At 42.5% G+C, this 19,423-nt stretch overlaps 1 protein-coding gene across 2 annotated transcripts in view; it reads right to left on the reverse strand.

The window, feature by feature from the left end:
• The window catches only part of MBD2 (methyl-CpG binding domain protein 2), a 68,033-nt gene that overhangs the window by 35,681 nt on the left and 12,929 nt on the right, over positions 1 to 19,423 (reverse strand). For both annotated transcript variants that reach the window (XM_056138018.1, XM_056138019.1), the window contains exon 2: positions 13,538 to 13,697. In XM_056138018.1, the coding sequence (XP_055993993.1) occupies positions 13,538 to 13,697 (160 nt within the window). The remainder of the gene's footprint in view (positions 1 to 13,537; positions 13,698 to 19,423) is intronic.

Below are 19,423 nucleotides of genomic sequence, written 5' to 3' on the forward strand. Positions count from 1 at the left end.
CTTCCCTGGGCCCTTGATGAAGCTACATATTCAATTCTGCAGAGGCAGAACACATAAAAGCTCATAAAGAACTTTTCCTGTTATGAATCAGTTAAAAATCAGCATGAATCACTGACCACCACTATTTGGTTTTTATATTTTTATCCCTTAATAAAGAACCGCATGCTCTGCTGGTATTACAACAAGGACGGATGGCATCAGCAGACACAGGAGCACAATGCAACTAGTTTTATGAGCAAATACAATTACGCCCATAAAATTCTCAGCGATCCTGTAGATAACTGGAAGCTGCAGGAACTAATCTACAACTGTTCTTCAACTGTTCGTAGCCCTGAATCTGGAATCTGCAAAGTGTGAAAAGAAGCATGAAAAAAAGCATGAAAAGAAGCATGAAAAGAAGTGTGAAAAGAAGCATTGGCTCTACAATGGGAAGATGAATTTTGTTCACTGAATCTATATTTTCGGGTAGCACTGTAGCACTGTCCTCCCGTTGTTCGATTTGCTCGAGCGGGCACCAGTAATGTCTCACAGCAAATTTTGAGAACTTGTTACTGTGTTTGGCATATCGAATACATCACAGGTAGCTTGCCAGGCTTTGCTGTGCGGGCGAGATACTCTCGATAGCTTGCCGGGCTCTCCGAGAGGGGCAGAGGAATCCAACTCAGACCGGCAGCATGCAAGGCAAATGCCCTACCCACAGTGCTATTAAAAGTAGAATATATATAAATTTCCAAAATCTACCATTAATTTACATTACCAATGAGTTGTTGGCATAGAATAAGAGTGTGCTGTTACTCAAGGCTCTTCTGTTTCATTTTTATTTTTGTGCCACATCCGGCTATGCTCAAGGTTCAATTCCAGCTTTGTGCAGGACTTGATCACCCCTGGCTGTACTTGGGGGACTAAACGCAGTGCTGAGGATCCACCTGGAGCCAGCCACATGCAAGGCAAGTGCCTAACCTGCTGTTAATTCCAGTCCATCTGTTTTTTCTCCTTTTCAACTGACCCAAAAAGCTCTGAAGACAGAATTATTTACTAATGAATTTTGTATTCTAAAACAGTATCACATAAAGTTTAGTAATCTGAAAAGCTGGACTAACTGGTTTTTCCATAAACTCATAAAACCATAAAAGTTTATTACTGTTGTTCCTTGAGGACTGCCAAAGCCACTGTTAATTCATGCCAGTTGTTTGTCAGTGTTTGGTTTTGCTTTTAACAACTACCAATCTTCACTAAATGGAGCTCTAAAGAAAACCTTTTTTAAAGAGGACAACCAACAATCATGTGTTCGTGATCCGAAACCTTTCCTTCCATTTTTTTAAGTTTTCTGGTCTTCAGGCCACCAAGTTTCCCAGGGGCTACCCAGGTCCTGAAACTGAAGAAATAAAATCAAAACTTAGGGAAAAATTTCTTCTACCAGTACTTAGGAGAGAAAAAAATTCCTTCAGTCTCATATCAACGTTATATATAAAGTCCACTGTTTTTATTTGAGAGCTAGTCTTTATGCTGGGATTTATCAAAGCTAGACTTTCAGTTCTTCTATTAGGAGTTCGCCTGTTTAGAGTCTTGGGCTCTGCTCAGGAGACAGACGCAGGCTCCCTTCCCGTGCTGTGTGCACTCCAGCCTACGCAGTGTTTAAAGGTAACTGCCTGAGGGCAGGGAGAGTGCTCCAAGGGGGGCAGAGGACGCAGGCTTGCTGGACCAGAGAAGTACTGCACTGCCTGCCGAGACCAGGCACTGAACTAGCCAGTCCATTTGGGTGTGTATCTCCCGCCCCCCTGAGTAATGCCAGAAGACACACCACTCAAAGAGATCATTTCATGGCCTTGGATAAATCTTACTCGTTGCTGAATGAACAAAATTAAATATCCATTCTATTTCTATGTTTTTGTTTTTTTAATTTTTTGGCCCTTTTGGATCCCACCGGTGATGCTCAGGGGTTACTCCTGACTCTGCAGTCAAAAATTACTTCTGGAGGGACCATATGAGATGCCAGGAATTGAACTCGGTTGGCTGAGTGCAAGGCACACGCCCTACCTGTGGTACTGTTGCTCCGACCCCCGCCATGTTTCATTTTTTACAGACTTGGCAGCAAGATACCTTACTCATATAAACAAAGGGGCCAAGTGACAGTGCAGTGCATAAGGCGCTTATACCCTGCATGCAGCGGGCCCTGGCAAGAGCCCTGACACTGCCAAGGGTCCCGCACGCCTACAGGAGTGATCCCCGAGCGCAGGGCCAGGAGTAAGCGGAGCACCTCTTGGTGTGGCTCTCCTAAAACTATAAAAGAGTCAAAAGAACTTTATAATTACACAAGGATTCCAATTTTTGAGTTGTATGTCAGATACCACCGTGAGCAATAATGAACATCTGCACTAAATTTTGAAGCAAGGAATTGGACTCACGGAAAAATTTTATTGTCAGCAAGTCATACATTTTATCAGTATTTCACATTATCCCTGGCACAGAGAGCCGAGCAGGCTGAGGGCAGACTGTGCAGGAGGCCCATGGGTACTGTGTGTGGGATGTGCCCAAGGCCCCCACCCTCACCACACACAGCAAAGGGACTCGGTAAACTGGCCCTTCATTGGAGATTAGATGATTCGTATCGTGATAATATTTGCAGGGGTGTGAATTGTGCTCTTTCTTGTTGTCAAATGGGGAGTACAAAAAGCGAATCGGTGGGAAGGGGCCCATCCTGCTGTCCAGGTTTATTCTTAGATCCAGTAAAGGATAGTGCATACGTGAAAGTTAAAAGAACACTTCCTTTGTACACACCCAAACCTTGTAAAGACATCAGATGGCATAGTCTGAACACCAGCAATATATACATACACACACACACATACATATACATATATACACACACATGTGTATGTATATGTATAAACATATATGTGTGTATATATGTGTATGTATATATACTAATATATGTATATACTAATATATACATATATATGTCCTTCAGTTGTTCATCAGTTTGCTCGAGCGCACACCGGTAACGTCTCCATTGTGAGACTTGCTGTTACTGTGTTTGGCATATCGAATACATCACAGGTAGCTTGCTAGGCTTTGCTGTGCGGTGAAATACTCTAGGTAGCTTGCTGGGCTCTCCGAGAGAGACAGAGGAACTGAACCAGGGGTGGCCACTTGCAAGGCAAACACCCTACCTGCTGTGCTATCGCTCCAGCCCATGTACATATGTATATGTATATATAATAACATGTATGTATATATACTCATATACAAAGTCCACACACATATAATATCATACACAAACACACACACAACCACTCTTTCAGCCTTGCTTCGAAACAAAAACTGCCTGAAAGTTCACAGTTGTGCATATTCTGACAATAATAGCCTAGAGGACCCATTTCTAAGATACATGCAAAATCTGCAATTCATTTTAAAAATTAGCTAGATCTCTTTCAGTGTAAAATAGTGTTGCTCTACATACCCAGCATGCTCAAATGGAACTGCTATTTCCAAGTATCATTCAAACATCATTTGAATTTTGTGGCTTTGCATATACCATAGAACTCCAAGAGAAATTCACACCCCAATCTGAAAAGAGAAAGCTCTCTTTTCCCAAGGTCAGTTTCCTCCTCTGTTCTAACAATGACTATTCCTCAATTTCTTAACGAAAACCAAACTAAACTCAGGCACTTATGGTACTGCAACTTTCATTTACTCAGTCTCTGAACAAATTCTGAGTGTCCATTATGTAAACTACCTGCCAAAGACCACATACTGGGTACAGAATCAAAAACACTAAAATTTCTGCAACAAAAGAAACATCCCGGGGCTGGAGCGATAGCACAGTGGGTAGGGCGTTTGCCTTGCAGGCGGCAGACCCGGGTTCGATTCCCAGCATCCCGTGTGGTCCCCTGAGCACCGCCAGGAGTAACTCCTGAGTGCATAGCCAGGCGTGACCCAAAAAGCAAAAAAAAAAAAAAAAAAAAAGGAAACATCCCGGGCAGGGGAAAAGACTGTAATGAGTAAACAGGCTTACACTTTGCACACATTGGCACATAAATTCTAAGCAGCAACTCTAATATTAGCTTTACCCTAATACTAAACATACGAATGTAATTTAGAAACCGAACGTAGCATTCCCGGAAGGGAGGTCATACTCTGGTGCATACAGGGGGGAACTGACGGGGAACTGACATCAATCCCAATGATACCCAACAAAGGACTTTTATCATTTTTCCAAAATATGTACAACAGTAATTATCCAGATCTTTATAGAACAATAAAGCCAACATCCAAAGTGCTTTAGAACCCTTCAGGGCTTTTTGTTTTGTTTTTCTTTAGATTTAATTCACACACCATAAAATCCACCATTTGAACAGTTACAATTCAGTGGTTTTTAGTATTATTCACAAGACTGTGATATCTTCACAGGCTTTTTGCAAAAGTTGCAGAAAATTTTATCTGGGATCTCTTGTTCTATAATGAAAATCCACTTACTGTAATATTCTAGGTGAAGGGATGATTTTTTTTTAAGATCAAGAGAATCATACTAAAAAAATGAACATGTGTTATCCTCTGAGTCATTAATAAAGGACTTAGAGGATCCCGGAGATCACATACCTGCCTTGCAAGCCTAAAAGCGCAGTCTCAGTCCTGCAAACTGATCAACCTCTCCCGTCGTCAGGATGTGGATCGCCACCCTGCTACCCAGCACTATGGGGCCATCACAGGCTGCACCACAGCCACAAGGGCACGATGAGTGACAGCACCACAACCTGATGTGCAACCGCCACAAATAAAACTAAAAGCGCCAGGCCCGGGAACCAGTGAGCCCTGCTCAGCATAACAGAGAGGAAAATGGGGGAAATATCAATTATATATATATATATATTTTTTAATGCCAAAGAACTTGTTTGTACTAGAAGAGATGGAGGGTTTCAATTCCTCCTTGGCAACAAGTTCTAAGAACTACGGTTTGATAAAGAACTTAAGCTTGAATATAAGGTCATTAATGGGCTTATGGCAAAAGATGTTAATGACTTTCCATTAGCTGCCGAGAGTCGCTCAACTACGGTTATCGACCACCTGGGATTGTCTCTCTGTCATCGAGGCTGGCATCACTGGGTAATCATCCATAGGAGAACTGTGAAAATAGTCATTCCAATTGTTTTCTGTACAGAGGGCTTAATTCTGCAGCTGACCAGAGTCTGTCAAGTTAGAACCTTTATCTCTTCAGAGCCAATAAAGTGGAGTGAAACAGGTCTCAACTGTCAACAAAAATCTGGGCATCTAAAATAAACCTTTCTGCCTACAGCACCGAGACTGCCAAGCAAGGGAGGCAGGGAGAGAGTAGGGACCTAGGGATCGTGGTGGACGGACACGCACAAATGGGCGGTAGAGGAGCCCTGAGTATCTCAAACATTAATACTACTGTAAACCACAGCAATTCAGCAATAAAAAATTTAATACACTACAACTGCAAAAGAAACACATCAATGTTTAACCGTCACCTCAAACTTCATGAACTCAAAACAGAATTATTTCCCTCTTTTTTTTTTTAATCCATTTTAGGACCAAACCAACGGTGCTCAGTTTCACCAAGCAGTGCCTCGGAAGGAGGATGTGGTTGAGATCCCATCAGGGCTCCTACCGCATCCAAAGCGTTTTCTCCAGTCCCTGTCAGGGAGAGATCCCTGACACCTCAAAGCTGAATCTGTTCCCCCGTACAAGTCCCTCTCCTAAAGGACTTAGGAGAAGGCCAATCACTTCCCCGAGTCTTCAGTCCATAAAACCAAGGGGTCATATTTAGGTCTGTTCAGTCGGCTTCCACACCCAACTCACATTCAGTTCCTGCAATTCTACTTTCAAAACAGATCTAACTATTGGGGCTGGAGTGACAGTACATTGAGCTGGGCACTTGCCCTGCATACCGCTAACCCTAGTGACTTGGATTCAATCCCAAGTACCCCATATGGTTCCCTAAGAGTCCATCAGCAATGATCCCTTAGTGCAGAGGCAGGAGTCTGCCCTGAGAATTGTCAGGTGTGGCCCACAAACAAAAAACCAGAGATCAGACCTGCCTGATTCCACTCAGTCCCATGTGCAGGTCACCCTCCTCATAGGGCTACTACAGCAGCTACTTCCAACCTTTGTCCTTATCTTTCAAAGTAACGGAACCTCTTATGTAGCCCAACTCAAAGGAGACTACTAACCTCTATAGGATTCCAAGGCCTAGAAACACTGGATTTATGACCTGTGATCACTCATCCCCCTTCTCTACTTCCAAATACATCCCCTAGGCAAAGATCAAGAGAACCCATTTATCACCTAAGTTCACAGACCCAAGGTGTACCTGAATCTTTAGAAAAGCTGCTAATGGCACTGGAGTAATAGCACAGCAGATAGGGCATTTGCCTTGCACGTGGCCAAACTGGGTTTGATTCCCAGCATCTCATATGGTCCCCCGAGCACCGCCAGGAGTAATTCCTGAGTGCAGAACCACGAGTAACCCCTGTACATCACCAGGTGTGACCCAAAAAGCAAAAAAAATAAAATAAAATAAAATCACTGTCCCTGTCACTGTCCTCCCATCGATTTGCTCGAACGGGCCCAGTAATGTTTCCATTGTGACACTTGTTACTGTGTTCAGCATATCGAATACATCATATGGAGCTTGCCAGGCTTTGCCATGTGGGCGAGATACTCCCGGTAGCTTGCCAGGCTCTCTCAGAGGGGTGGAGGAATCAAACCTGGGTCGGCCAGGTGCAAGGCAAACACCCTACCCACTGTGCTATCGCTCCAGACCATAAAATAAAAAGTAAAAAAATGAAAGTAATCAAAACCTTTCCAATTTGTAAATCCAGACATTTCTAATACTCATTTCTCCATGGCATTTAATAGAAGTCTTTCCTTCTTAAGAAAGAAATCTTTGGGGTTGGAGCAATAGCACAGCGGGTAGGGTGTTTGCCTTGCACGAGGCAGACCCGGGTTCGATTCCCAGCATCCCATATGGTCCCCTGAGCACCGCCAGGAGTAATTCCTGAGAGACAGGAGTAATCCCCGTGCATCACCAGGTGTGACCCAAAAAAATCTTATAATAGCACATTCACCGGACTCTCCTGCTGAACTCCAAGAAAATACATTTTTTTTTCTCTTTGCCCCTCTCGTGTGTGGTCCCAATACTAGTTTTAACAACTGAGGTATATAACCAGGGAATCCCTGGGATCCACAATAAACTTTCAGTTCAAAAATCAAAACTCTTGGACCACAGTGGTAATACAAAGGGTAGGGAGCTTGCCTTGCACGTGGCAAACCCACATTCAGTACCTTGGCACCAAATATTGCCTGCCAGGAGTGAGCCCTGAGCACAGTGACAGGTGTAAGCGCTGAGCACTCCCAGGTATGCCCCCTCACTCCTACCCCCACCCCCAAAATAACCTCTTGTACCTCAAACTTCCTAAGCAAGTTCCCAAATTTATTCTTCTCCTATTCTTTATCCACCCAAATCCTGAATGAGGGAAATCTGTTCTCAGTAATTTCCCTCTCCCTACTATGACCAGGCACTTAATATTTCTTTCACATGTCCTGCTCCAATGTTAATTCAAGTCTTCATTACTGTTTTGAATGACACAGTCCAAACTGCTCTTCCAAATTACACCTTTCCCTGCGTCTATTCTTCACATCACCATAATTTTCTAATACTCAAAATGACTCCCACCTTCATCTCCTGATCACTGGTATTCCTCAAATTGCACTACTACTCACCAAACAGACCAACTTTCCACCGTAATTTCTTTGGCTGAAGGTCACTAAAGTATGTTCTAGATTCAGTTATTTCTTGGTGAGTTCCCAGGACAGAGTTCACATAGAATTCAAGACTATGTTTTGAATCACAGCAGCACTCTACCATAAGTCAATGGAAACTGAATAGTGGCAGATTTTAACAAGTGATTCCACTTTAAAGAGACTTGGGGGTGGAGAGCCCAGGAATGAAGGCACTTCCACTGCAAGCTACCAACGCCCCCATTCGGTCTCTTGAGCATTGCTGGAAGGCCCCCCTTACCTCCCCCTCCCTTTGCCCCAGCACCACAGGTGTGGCCCAAAACCACCCCTGAACAGTATGCTTTTTCCAAATACATCCAATCTGTGTGGTCATAATACTATTTTTTTTTCTTTTGCTGTACCAGCTATCCAACACATGTCTTCACACATACAATTAAGTACTCTACCACTGAACTAAACTCCCCGGTCCAGATGTTTTCATTTTGTTTTCAGGCTATTCCTAGAGGGGCTAAGAGCTCCTGAGAGTGGAGCAATTTGTAAAATACGTGTCATATGAATGTTACAGAACTTAATTTCATAAGTTTTGTAAATAAATTATAAACATGGGGCTAGAGCGATAGCACAGCAGGTAGGGCGTTTGTCTTGCATAAGGCCGACCCAGGTTCGATTCCCAGCATCCCATATGGTCCCCCCAACACCGCCAGGAGTAATTCCTGAGTGCATGAGCCAGGAGTAATCCCTGAGCATTGCCGGGTGTGACCCAAAAAGCAAAAAATGTTATCAAAAAAAAAATTTATAAGCCCATGATGCTAAGAGATAAAACACATTAATTTAGTTCAATGTTCGTATCTTCAAAACATGCCTAAGAGTTTCAAGCAGCAAAATCAAGCTATTTAAGTTCCCAAAACTACTTGCATTCAGAATCACTATATTCTGCTCATTTTTTTATTGTTGTTGAGTGATATTATATTTTTTCCTCTATGACTGGGAAAATGACAACAAAGGCTAAGAGATCTACAGAGTATTCTGCTCAGTTTTTGGTCTTTTGTTTTATTTTGGGGACACATGCAACAGTGCTCAGGACTTACTCAAAAGACTGCAACCTAACCAAGTCTTAAGATATGATCTCCCAATATGATCCCAAAGTAAAGCTTTAACATAGAATATATTAAAATCACAATTGATAAATCAGTAAATGCAAACTACAATTTAGCCTGTTTCAAAGTTGGTTAATTAATTTTTTTAACAAAACAAGTATTTTTTTACATTGTTCAAGTTCTCATTCTCTGCCAGGTCCGACATAAAGATCAGGAACAGAATTTCCCTATTTCCACCTAAGAACGCCCTAAGAAAGTAGCTGTCTCCTTTATCCCAAGAAGCTGCAAGATGCCTGACCTATTAGCCTAAGTTTCATGTTTTGTTCCTACCATGTTGTGCTAGTAACTGATTCTAAATCACTGCAGATTATTTGGTCACTACCCCATATTTGTAGCAACTTGGCAGTCTGACTTCCTTTATCCTACCATTAAAAGTTTAAAAAAGAAAAAAAAAACCCACCACTGTAAAAAAAATGGCTATATCCTGTTATGTCTTATTCTCTCTCGAAAACAGTCCCCTATTTATTTTGAATTTAGGGCCACACCCAGCTATGCTCAGGGCTTACTCTTGGCTCTGCACTCAGGGATCACTCCAGCAGGGATTGTGGTACTGGGGCTTGAACCCGTGTTGGCCGCTTACAAAGCAAGCACCTTACCCACTGTACTATTTTTACAGTCCCAGTCCCCTAATTTTAAATTCATTAAATAGGAAAAAACGTCAAGTTTCCACTAATGAATCACTGATTTCCTTCTTGACAGCAATCACTGAGACCAGTCTTCTTCTTCAGGGTTTCCTAAATTTCTTCAACTTGCAAAGCATTTTGATCCAAAAAATGCAATACAGTGCAGCTAGAAGCACCTCATCAAATTACACATTTGATTTTGAATTATCTTTTCTTCACTGTCCATTCAGAAATCTTTAACTGTTGCCAAACTTTTCATGATTCCCCACGTTGTTATGCAATCCACATGAGGCCATGATCCGAGGCTCACAAAGCTGAGCGATATGCTGACTCTGGCTTTCCTCAACTCAGAACGGGATCCAGGACTCTCTTCTCAGAACGCCTCCAACATTCTACCCCGACATACTCCCCTGGGTATCATGAAGGCAAAGAGTTTTCTCAGAGAGTTTTGAGAAAAACAAAACAGACTCATGAACAAACAGGCAATTTCCCTAAATACACATAAAAGTCATAAGCCCATTAACATGTCTGCTGCAGGGGTATTTTCTCCAGAGTCAAGGGACCTCCGGTTGCGAGATCCGCACTGGGACGGAACTTCAGCTTCATGATCTGTGCGAGGCAGACAGATGACTCACCATTATAAACATTCCTGAGGATCAACCTTGCCAATCCCTCCAATAGTTAATATTATTTGGTCACAAAAGGTTTTCAATTTATAAAGATGCTTTCACACACAAAAAAAAATTTTTTAATTAAAATTCCATTTCCTAGTTAGTATAAAATGATCCAAAAATAAGACCAATACATCCACACACACCCCCCCAAATTCAGACAGAAAAAAAGGTTTTCAAAATGATGTGGCATATATATTTATTCAATAAACATTGACAGTCACTGTAAACTTCCAAAATTGGGTGGATATCAAATAAAAAAACAAGGATGAGCAAACATTAAGTACCTACCTTGTTCCAGGCCTTGGACTGCAACTATGAAATGAAACATGGCCCCTGCCCTCACGGAGCTCACAGTCTAGCCGAAGCAGACAAGCATCACAAATGCAATAGCAAAGCAGCAGGGAGGCCGCAGGCAAGGAGAGACCGGGTCTGCCTGGAGGATGCAGGACATGCTTCAGAGATGGCGGCTGTGGAGCCGGGCCGTGGATGGTAGGAGCTCGCCAAATGGAGGGGAGGGGGGGAAGCGCATTCCAAGCAGAGGAAACAGCACATGAGCAAGCAGAGTCTCGAAAGCACAAGCCATGATGCAGGGTGATGAGTAGAGTCCAGCAGCTAGAGCGTAAGAGTGCACACACACTAAAGAGATGAATTAGTTGGGGGTTTTCAATGAGTAATCATTCTCGGGGAGGATGTCTGCATAACATTCTCAGTGCAATGTAGTTCAAGTGATAGGATGGTTTCAAAGCATTTCCTTCATCTTATATATATTTGAGCCCTTTTAATAGGCAACACAGTGACTAGAATTTTTAAAAGGTAGTTTCAAGGGGCTGGAGCGACAGCACAGCGGGTAGGGCGTTTGCCTTGCACGCAGCCAACATGGCCAACCAAGTTTCAATTCCCAGCATCCCACATGGTCCCCCGAGCACCGCCAGGAGTGATTCCTGAGTGCATGAGCCAGGAGTAACCCCTGAGCATCGCTGGGTGTGACCCAAAAAGCAAAAAAAAAAAAAAAAAAGTAGTTTCAAAAAAACAAATCTTCCTTAAACATTTTCTCTGAATATATAAGACCTAAAATTAACTTAATATTCTAAGCTTAAACCACACAGTTTTGCTGCCTGTATACACTCAGGATCCTAACTATGGCTAACTGGGACACCTTCTACTCCTCCCACTTGTATCTCAACACTGTAGGGACTATCAACCCAAAGCAACTACACGGTTAAGCAACAAAACGACAAATTTAGCATTTCCTTTTCAATCTGACCTTCTAAACAAGTTAACTGCCAAAGGACATATGGAGCCTAACACAGGTTTACCAATGCAATATATGAATCCTGCTAATGCAGGATTATCAGTGCAATATACGATGTATTCTGTCCTGCAATTTTTAAAGAATTAAGCTACGGTAATTAAACTGATAAGCTAAATTCTGAGACCTTTATTGGTACAGAAGAATAGAGACCTTAGACTCTTCAAGAAAAATTCAAAGAAGAGGAAGTGGGGTCAGAACAATAGCACACATAGACGCCAAGCCCCCCTGGAAGTGATACCTGAGCACTGAGACTCAAGCCCGAAGCCCAGTGGTTCTCAGGGATCATAAACAAAAACAAAAACAAAAAAGAAGGAGAGAGCTCTGGTCGGAAGATTCCTACACTAGCTACCAGGCAACATCGTTCACCAAGGGAGGTCAGGGTTTAAGGAGGTCCAATGCGGAAAGGACCAGAGTCAAATAGTTGGCTAGATTCATTTGAATCCCTATTATCTTCTCACAATAATACCAAGGGAAATGTGTTAGTGTCTTAATTTGACAAATGGGAAACCTGAGTCCACAGAGGTTAAGCCAATCGCATGGAGCATGTGTTAATATGTGGCAGCGTCAATACATCAAGCCATGCTTGCCCTTCCGCTCTGCTATATAGCTTCAGGGTTCCGGAAATGAACAAGGTATCCCGGAAGGAAGGAGGCTGACTCAGTCAGATTCCTAAAGAGGAAAGTTGGTGTTGTTCCCTCCAGCACTTTACAGTCAGTGTAACAATGGGAGTACCACATATGTACACAAATAACTGAAACTTAGAGGAAGAAAAATAGATACGTAAAATAAGCTGCCCTTGGGGTTAGAAAAAAAAAAAAACTTTCTTGACAATACTGAGAGCTTTATTTTTTTAAAATCTTGAGTCACACCCAGACATGCTCAGGGCTTATTCTGGTGGGACTCAGGGGACCATATGGGTGCCAGGGATCAAACCCAGGAACTGAACCCACGGAACAATGCAAAGCAAGTGCCCTACCCACTATACTATCACTCTGGCCCATATACTGGGAGCTTTAATACAATTAAATTGTCACTGTCACTGTTCTTCAGTTGTTTATCGATTTGCTCAAGCGGGCCCAGTAACGTCTCCATTGTGATACTTGTTACTGTGTTTGGCATATCGAATACATCACAGGTAGCTTGCCAGGCTTTGCGGTGCGGGCAGGATACTCTCGGTAGCTTGCTGGGCTCTCCAAGAGGGGCGGAGGAATCGAACCTGGATTGGCCAGGTCGGCCATGTGCAAGGCAAATGCCCTACCCACTGTGCTATCGCTCCAACCCCACAATTAAATTATTGTAATAATTTGAATGCCATTTGTTAAGTTCCTGTTCAGTGGCACTATCAAGTATATCAATAAAAATAAGAGTGAATGGAAAACTCCCCAGGTCATTGTACTGAGATTAAAACATTATCCATAAAAGTCAGTATCCTAAGCAACATGAAAAGTCAAAAAAAAAAAAATTAAAAACTGTCCTTTCACAAATCTTAACCTTGAAAATTAGTAGGCATGAATACAGTCACATTAAAATTTTGCCTCTTTCTATATAACAAGGAACTACTTTTAAGGTAAAAAGAAAAAGAGAGAGAAAATTAACATCAACAGATGTATCTTTTAGGGGGTGGGAATGTAGCAGTAGACTACTGTCTGGCCTGCAAGAGGCCCTAGGATCAATCCTATAAAAACATATGTGGGAGTGCACACACTTGCATATGCACAAACACACACCTTTTATAAATAGTGCTGAAGGTCCCAAAGTGTGATATATGCTGGTTTAGAAAGATGCTGAAATGCTTTTTCCAACTGTGCATGATTTATGATTTATGTTTAGTATTGCCAATTACCAGGATGCTACTAAAATATATAAATCAAAATACTCTGCAGAGCGGAAATAAAAAAGAACCCGGGGATATTCACACAACCAAAATTACAGTGAAAAAATCAGAGTGCAAGGTACTTTTTGGAGAGCTTTTTAAAAGGCCTAGAAATGCCGTTAAGTAAATCAGCCAACCTTATTTTGATTGAGAGGATCATTCCGCAGTCTCTGTTTGTTCTTCTGTAATTTACTAGGCATCATCTTTCCAGTTCTGAAGTCAAAACTGCTGAGGTCAACAGTGTTTCCCAGGTACCTTGCCAACTGAGGTTTGCTTCTGAACTTCTTACCACTCGGACTGGAAGAAAGATAACATCAATTACACAAAAGACCATGAATATACCCTAGATTTCTACAGAAACTTTTCTGTATTTGTTCGTTACCACATTGCTACTGGACATGGTAAAATTTTTAAAAAATCAACGTTAAGACCTTTAGGAATTGAAACCTCCCTGTAAACGCTGTTTAGTATCCTCTACTATCCAGTAAGCCCTTGGGAGCACACAGCAGGTGACACTACAAATAAATCCCAGGGGTCACTCACCAAAAAATTTCAATACAAACTGCATGGCACAGCACAACATGAGTACTGCAAATGTCTTCAAATCTTACAAAGTTTTCTTCTACTGATTTGTGACATGCTACTTTCTTCTGTATTGTGACTTACTGCTTTTTTCTGGATTACAAAACTGCAATGCTGGAAATAGGCAGCAAGAACTTTACAACAGATTCTTCTAAAACCAACAACCCTCATCAACATGTACTGGGTCCTGAAGGAATGCTAGAGCATCTGCCTTCGAAGTGCTGACCTCTAGCACAAATCCATGAGATGTGTGCTGAGCCTGAGTCTGGCAGCTGTGACAAGCAAGCCTGGCAGCCATGCTGGCTGTGATCCCCAAAGCCAGAGGCACATAAACACCAGGTAAAAGAGTGTGGCACCAGAGGGGAACCCTAACGAAAACCATGTGTGAGCACCACATTAACCGCCAAAGCCCTAACTTGTGTATCTCAACTAAAGAGGTACACGTGCTTCAATAGCCTACAGGCAAAGGTGTGAGCACCACAACCTGATCTGCAACCTGAGTGGAAACAACAGCTGGGAATGTTAAAGCACCTGCATGTGTATGACCGATCCCTCATCACCAACAGAACACCACTGGCAAACAACAAAGGGGAGGAAGAGGAACAATAAAATGTGTCCCCATAAATATAGGAATCTATGTAACTGCTGGGCTACCAATTCAAACTCTAAAAACTTACATCAGAAAAATATGTCTCAAATGTTGATGACACTTAAAAGTAGAAAACGAGGATAGTACACCTGACAGGCTTTCACTTTCCACATGGTAAACCCAGGTTCGATTCCCAGCATCCCACAGTTCCCTGCGCATTACTCAGGAATGATTCCTGAGTGCAGATCCAAGAGTAAGCCCTGAAAAAATTTTAAAATCTAAGTATAAAACCAATGCAAGCACTTAGAATGTCTTTATACAAATGCTGACATGTTTAATTAATAAGGTTTTTTTTTAATTAGTCTTTCAGGTTTGTTTGTTTGTTAGGAGCGGGGTGGGGGCAACACCCAACAGTGTTCAGGGCTTACTCCTGGTTCTGCACTGGGGATTCACTCCCGAGAGGACTCAGGGAGCCATATGTGGTGTTGGACACCATCCTAGGTCAGCCACACGCAAAGGAGAGGCCCTACGTGCTGTACTATCACTTCAGCCCCACCTAGTCTTTTCGTTCATTTGCCTTAGAAATATATCAATAATTTCCTTGTTGTAAGAAACACCATCAAGTTGGAAAATCAGATATGCACGAGAAACATACAGAGGGCTAAAGGAAACTAGCTTTGGAGAGATTGAGGCAGGGATTGAGAAGCTTTGCATACAGATAATACTGGTTTCATCCCCAATACTGCAGTTACCCAGGGACCACAAGAGCCAGGAACAACCTCCATGCACAGAGCCAGGGATAGCCCTAAGCACTACCAGGTTGGGCCCAACGATAAAAAAATGAAGAAATACACTAGGCTTTTCTTAAAAAAAAAAAAAAAAAAAAAAAATTCCTGCATGGCACTTAAAAATAATCTAGGAGCCAGAGATCAAACCCAGAGTCTCACACATGTCTGAGAAGTGTGTTCTAGCACTAAGCTACACAACTCCAGCCCCTGTGAGAAAATTCTAATTGAAAATTGAAAGAATGTTCTAAATATTTTGTTGTCTGTTTGGGCTTTTGGGGGAAAGGGGGCATGGCAAAGGGGGGAGAACTCAGTAGTGTTCAAGGGCTACTCAGTTCATGGGGATAAATCCCAGGATTCTTACATGCAAAGTACAAGCTCCAGCCCACTAAGCTTATGTCCAGCTCCGAAGGCTTATTTAATATATTTTCTTAGCCAAAGTGCAAAGATAAGCTGTCAAAGAACATGTTATCAGTAAAGAATCATCAAAATTCTAAAACTCTTACCAAAGAAGCCAATGTGTTATATTTAGAACTTAACCTTCTGTACCAACAAACCATAATCAAAGAAGAATTCAAGAGGAATACATCAAAGAGCAAAGAAAACCAAGTAATAAAATATTTCCCGAGACAGCAAAACTTCTGTGTCAAGTCCAAAGCAGGAAACCCTACTCGAGTCAAGTCACAAGCACTACTGCATTCTGCCACCTCTAACTTCTGGACAACTGAAGATCATCCCGACATTCTTGCCCTAAATACCTAAATACACTTCAGGAATCACGATCAGTATTCTGAAACACAATTCAAGATAGAAACAACCTACAGATGATGCTTACCACCAGTAACCACCCAGATGTTACCAGAATAGAACAAAGCGGACAACCACAACAAGCCACAGAAAAGAATCCAGGATTCCAACCAGCCTCACTGACTTTCTAACCCAGATTTCCACATAAGCTCACTACAAAAACTAAAATAGCAGGTTACCCTCTCCAATGTCCGAAACATGGATCCGCTCTGTCCAGCACACAACTCCACTCCCAAACCACATCTTCTTGGGCTGCCTTCTCTTTGTGGCATTACTTCCTCCTCTTATTTGAGGCCCGAGTTTTTAAGCTAGAAAGACCACAACCCTATGCGACAGCAGCCCATCTCTCAGGGACAAGGACACTGCTAAGACGTAAACCTTCAACCTCCTCTCCATTGACAAAATACCTTCACCTACTTAGAACACGTCCATGGAGGGTGTTCAATCTGGATGTCCTCATTCCTGGGTTTCACTTCTTTGGAAGGTCTACCAAGCAGGGCATGCGGGGCAGGGAACCACTGCCAGAAACACCTGGTCAAAAAGCCTGTAGCCCACTTTGGTCACTGCTGGGGCATGTGTTCCACCAGGGTTCGATGCCCAGCACCCCACAAGGTCACCCAAGCCCAACAGGAGTGAGTCTTGAGTGCTGAGCTAGAAGGAGCCCTGAGCAGCACTGGGCATGTGTGTCCCCAAAACCAAAATAAAGTAAGATAGCTAAGGCCCAGTAGTGTACTGGTGCTTCGCACCAGTGGTGCTGGGAGCCACCAGGAGCCACACCCAGTAGTGTGTGTGTGTGTGTGTGTGCGCGCGCGCCTGTGTGTATGTGTGCGTGGAAAGGGGGGGGGGGAGGGGAGTACCAGGTTTTCTGTGCTGAAGAACTTAGGACCTTGCACACACAAGGTATGTCACCAAGATCCTTGAATTCTCTCTCTGGCCCCCTTCTTTGACCATGCTGAGAACCTGCCTTCCCAATCTCACTGTTACTTAAATGTTCCCAGGGCCTGGACAGTGGCACTATTTTTCCTGTGGGAACCCTGGGTTCAATCCCTTGGGGGGGAAGGAGAGAGAGAGAGAGAGAGAGAGAGAGAGAGAGAAACTGTGCACCCACTGGGTTGACACTGGACTTTTTTCACTAATTCAACTTTGCCAGTATCTGTCATACATAAGAAACCTAAAGGTTTATCTTTCCAAATCAAAGACAGAGCATAAGCAATGACTATTTTATAATGACTGAATCTTCCAAGCTCAGTGAATACATAATCTCCGAACGCTGTGATTCTCCAATTCCAATTGGAGGTGAAGCTTCCAGCCATGAAGTTCTACTTCATTACGACAATGATTTGTTGTTTGGGGCCAAAGCAGTCAGTGGTCCGGGGTCTGGGAAGTGTTGAGGATGGACACGACCATCCCGCATGCAACACGTGCTGGCCTGCGGAGTGCTCCCAGGTCTCATGGCCACAATGAGGTGAACAACAGGGAACTACAATAGCACCTTCTGCTTGTTAGCTTTTGGGGGGCCTTATCCATCAGTGGTCCATTGGTGGTCAGGGAATACTGTTATGCTAGGGGTACTACCCCCCACTCTCCCACAGGCAAAGCTGCAGGAGCTCCAGTTCTTTGAGTTACCCCACACACACATACCACAGTGTCACTTCTAAATTTTTGTCTAAATTTTTGTAACATAATTTGTTATGCAAGTGATTAGTACAGTGTAGCTACAACTGCAGAGTAATTTTTTACAGAGCAAGAAACTAAGTTGAATACTAAAGAATGTACTTTTTTATTTGCAGACAAAACAATGGTAAACTCTGCTGTTGTTGTTCTTTCGTTTTTGAGTCACACCCAAGCAGTGCTCTGAACTTACTCCTGGCTCAGGGCTCAGGGCTCACTCCTCGCAGTGCTCACAGGACCATATGGAGTGTAGGGGATTGAATCCAGGCAGGCCAAATACATGCAGGCAAGCACCCTACCTGCTATACTATCTGGTCTTAAATGCTATACTTTTTTAAAAAGTCACACCGCACAAAATTTTAAAAATTGAACTGGAAAATATTTTTATAATAATGCTATTATAGCGCTTAAGAAATTAGGTATTTTAAGACCCAAATTAATTTGAACACTGGACAATGACAGTAATCCTAATAATAGTGATAAGAACAATACTAATATATATAATTAGAATTTAAATTTAAACCAGAATTTAAGGTCCTTTTTGGCAAACAAAATTTCTCATAAACTATTTGATACTTCAAAAACTACAAGCATGAAGAGGGAAGGAGTATAGGAAGGATTTTTTGAAAAACAAAATGATCATTCTCAATTATCCCACTGACAACACTTCACTTATACAAAAGGGGGGGGGGCAGGGGCAGGGGCATTGTTATCTTCTAACAATGTTCCAGAAGATAAAAACACAAGCAATTTTCAGAATCACAGAGATAGTACACCAGGTGAGACACTTGCTTTTTTGCACATGGCCAACCTAGATTGATCCCTGATATCACACATACAGTCCCCCAGAGTCTTGCTAGGTGTGACCCTGAGCACAGAATCAGGAACAAGCCCTGAGTCCACAGGGTGTGACTCCCCCACAAAAAAAGACCCAAGCAATTTCCACCAAAAAAATAAGCACTACTATTCAAAGGCTAAAAGACAAACAGAATGTCATTTTTGAAGGAATCAATTGAGAAACTTCACCAAATAATCCTGCATCAAGTAGTCCCTTATGTAACAGCCGATATACCAGGAAACATTAACCAGAGCCTCATTACGGAATTCCTCTGCAGAACAAAGTAAGTTAGAGACGAGTTTTAGAAACTCCTCCCTAATTAAGAAATTCTACCTAAGAACTGAATTAAAAAAGGATACACATTAAGTGTAACTGCAACTTACTGTAGCTTAAAATAATTCTTATATTTGATTTCTAAATAAAATGGAAAGAATCATTCCAGAGATCATATATACACTGATAAATTAAATCAGCATTTGAAGAGAATGGCAGGACTCAAGTTTTAACTATTACCTTATACAAATGGAAGTTGGAATAACAACATGTTTCCAGGGCCAGAGAGACTACAGAGTAAGCAGCGTACCATGTACGAAGCCAATATGCCTAGGGTCCCATGGGCACAGCCTGGAGTGATCCCTGAGCACAAAGCCAAGAGTAAGCCCTGAGCACAGTTGGGTGAGGGCCCCTCACCAACCCCCAAAATAAAAAGCACTGAAAAACAGAAAGCTGATATCCAGTATTTCATACCAAA

Source organism: Sorex fumeus, unplaced genomic scaffold (genome assembly GCF_029834395.1).
Source record: "Sorex fumeus unplaced genomic scaffold, SorFum_2.1 ptg000128l, whole genome shotgun sequence".
In the NCBI taxonomy this organism is placed as follows: domain Eukaryota; kingdom Metazoa; phylum Chordata; class Mammalia; order Eulipotyphla; family Soricidae; genus Sorex; species Sorex fumeus.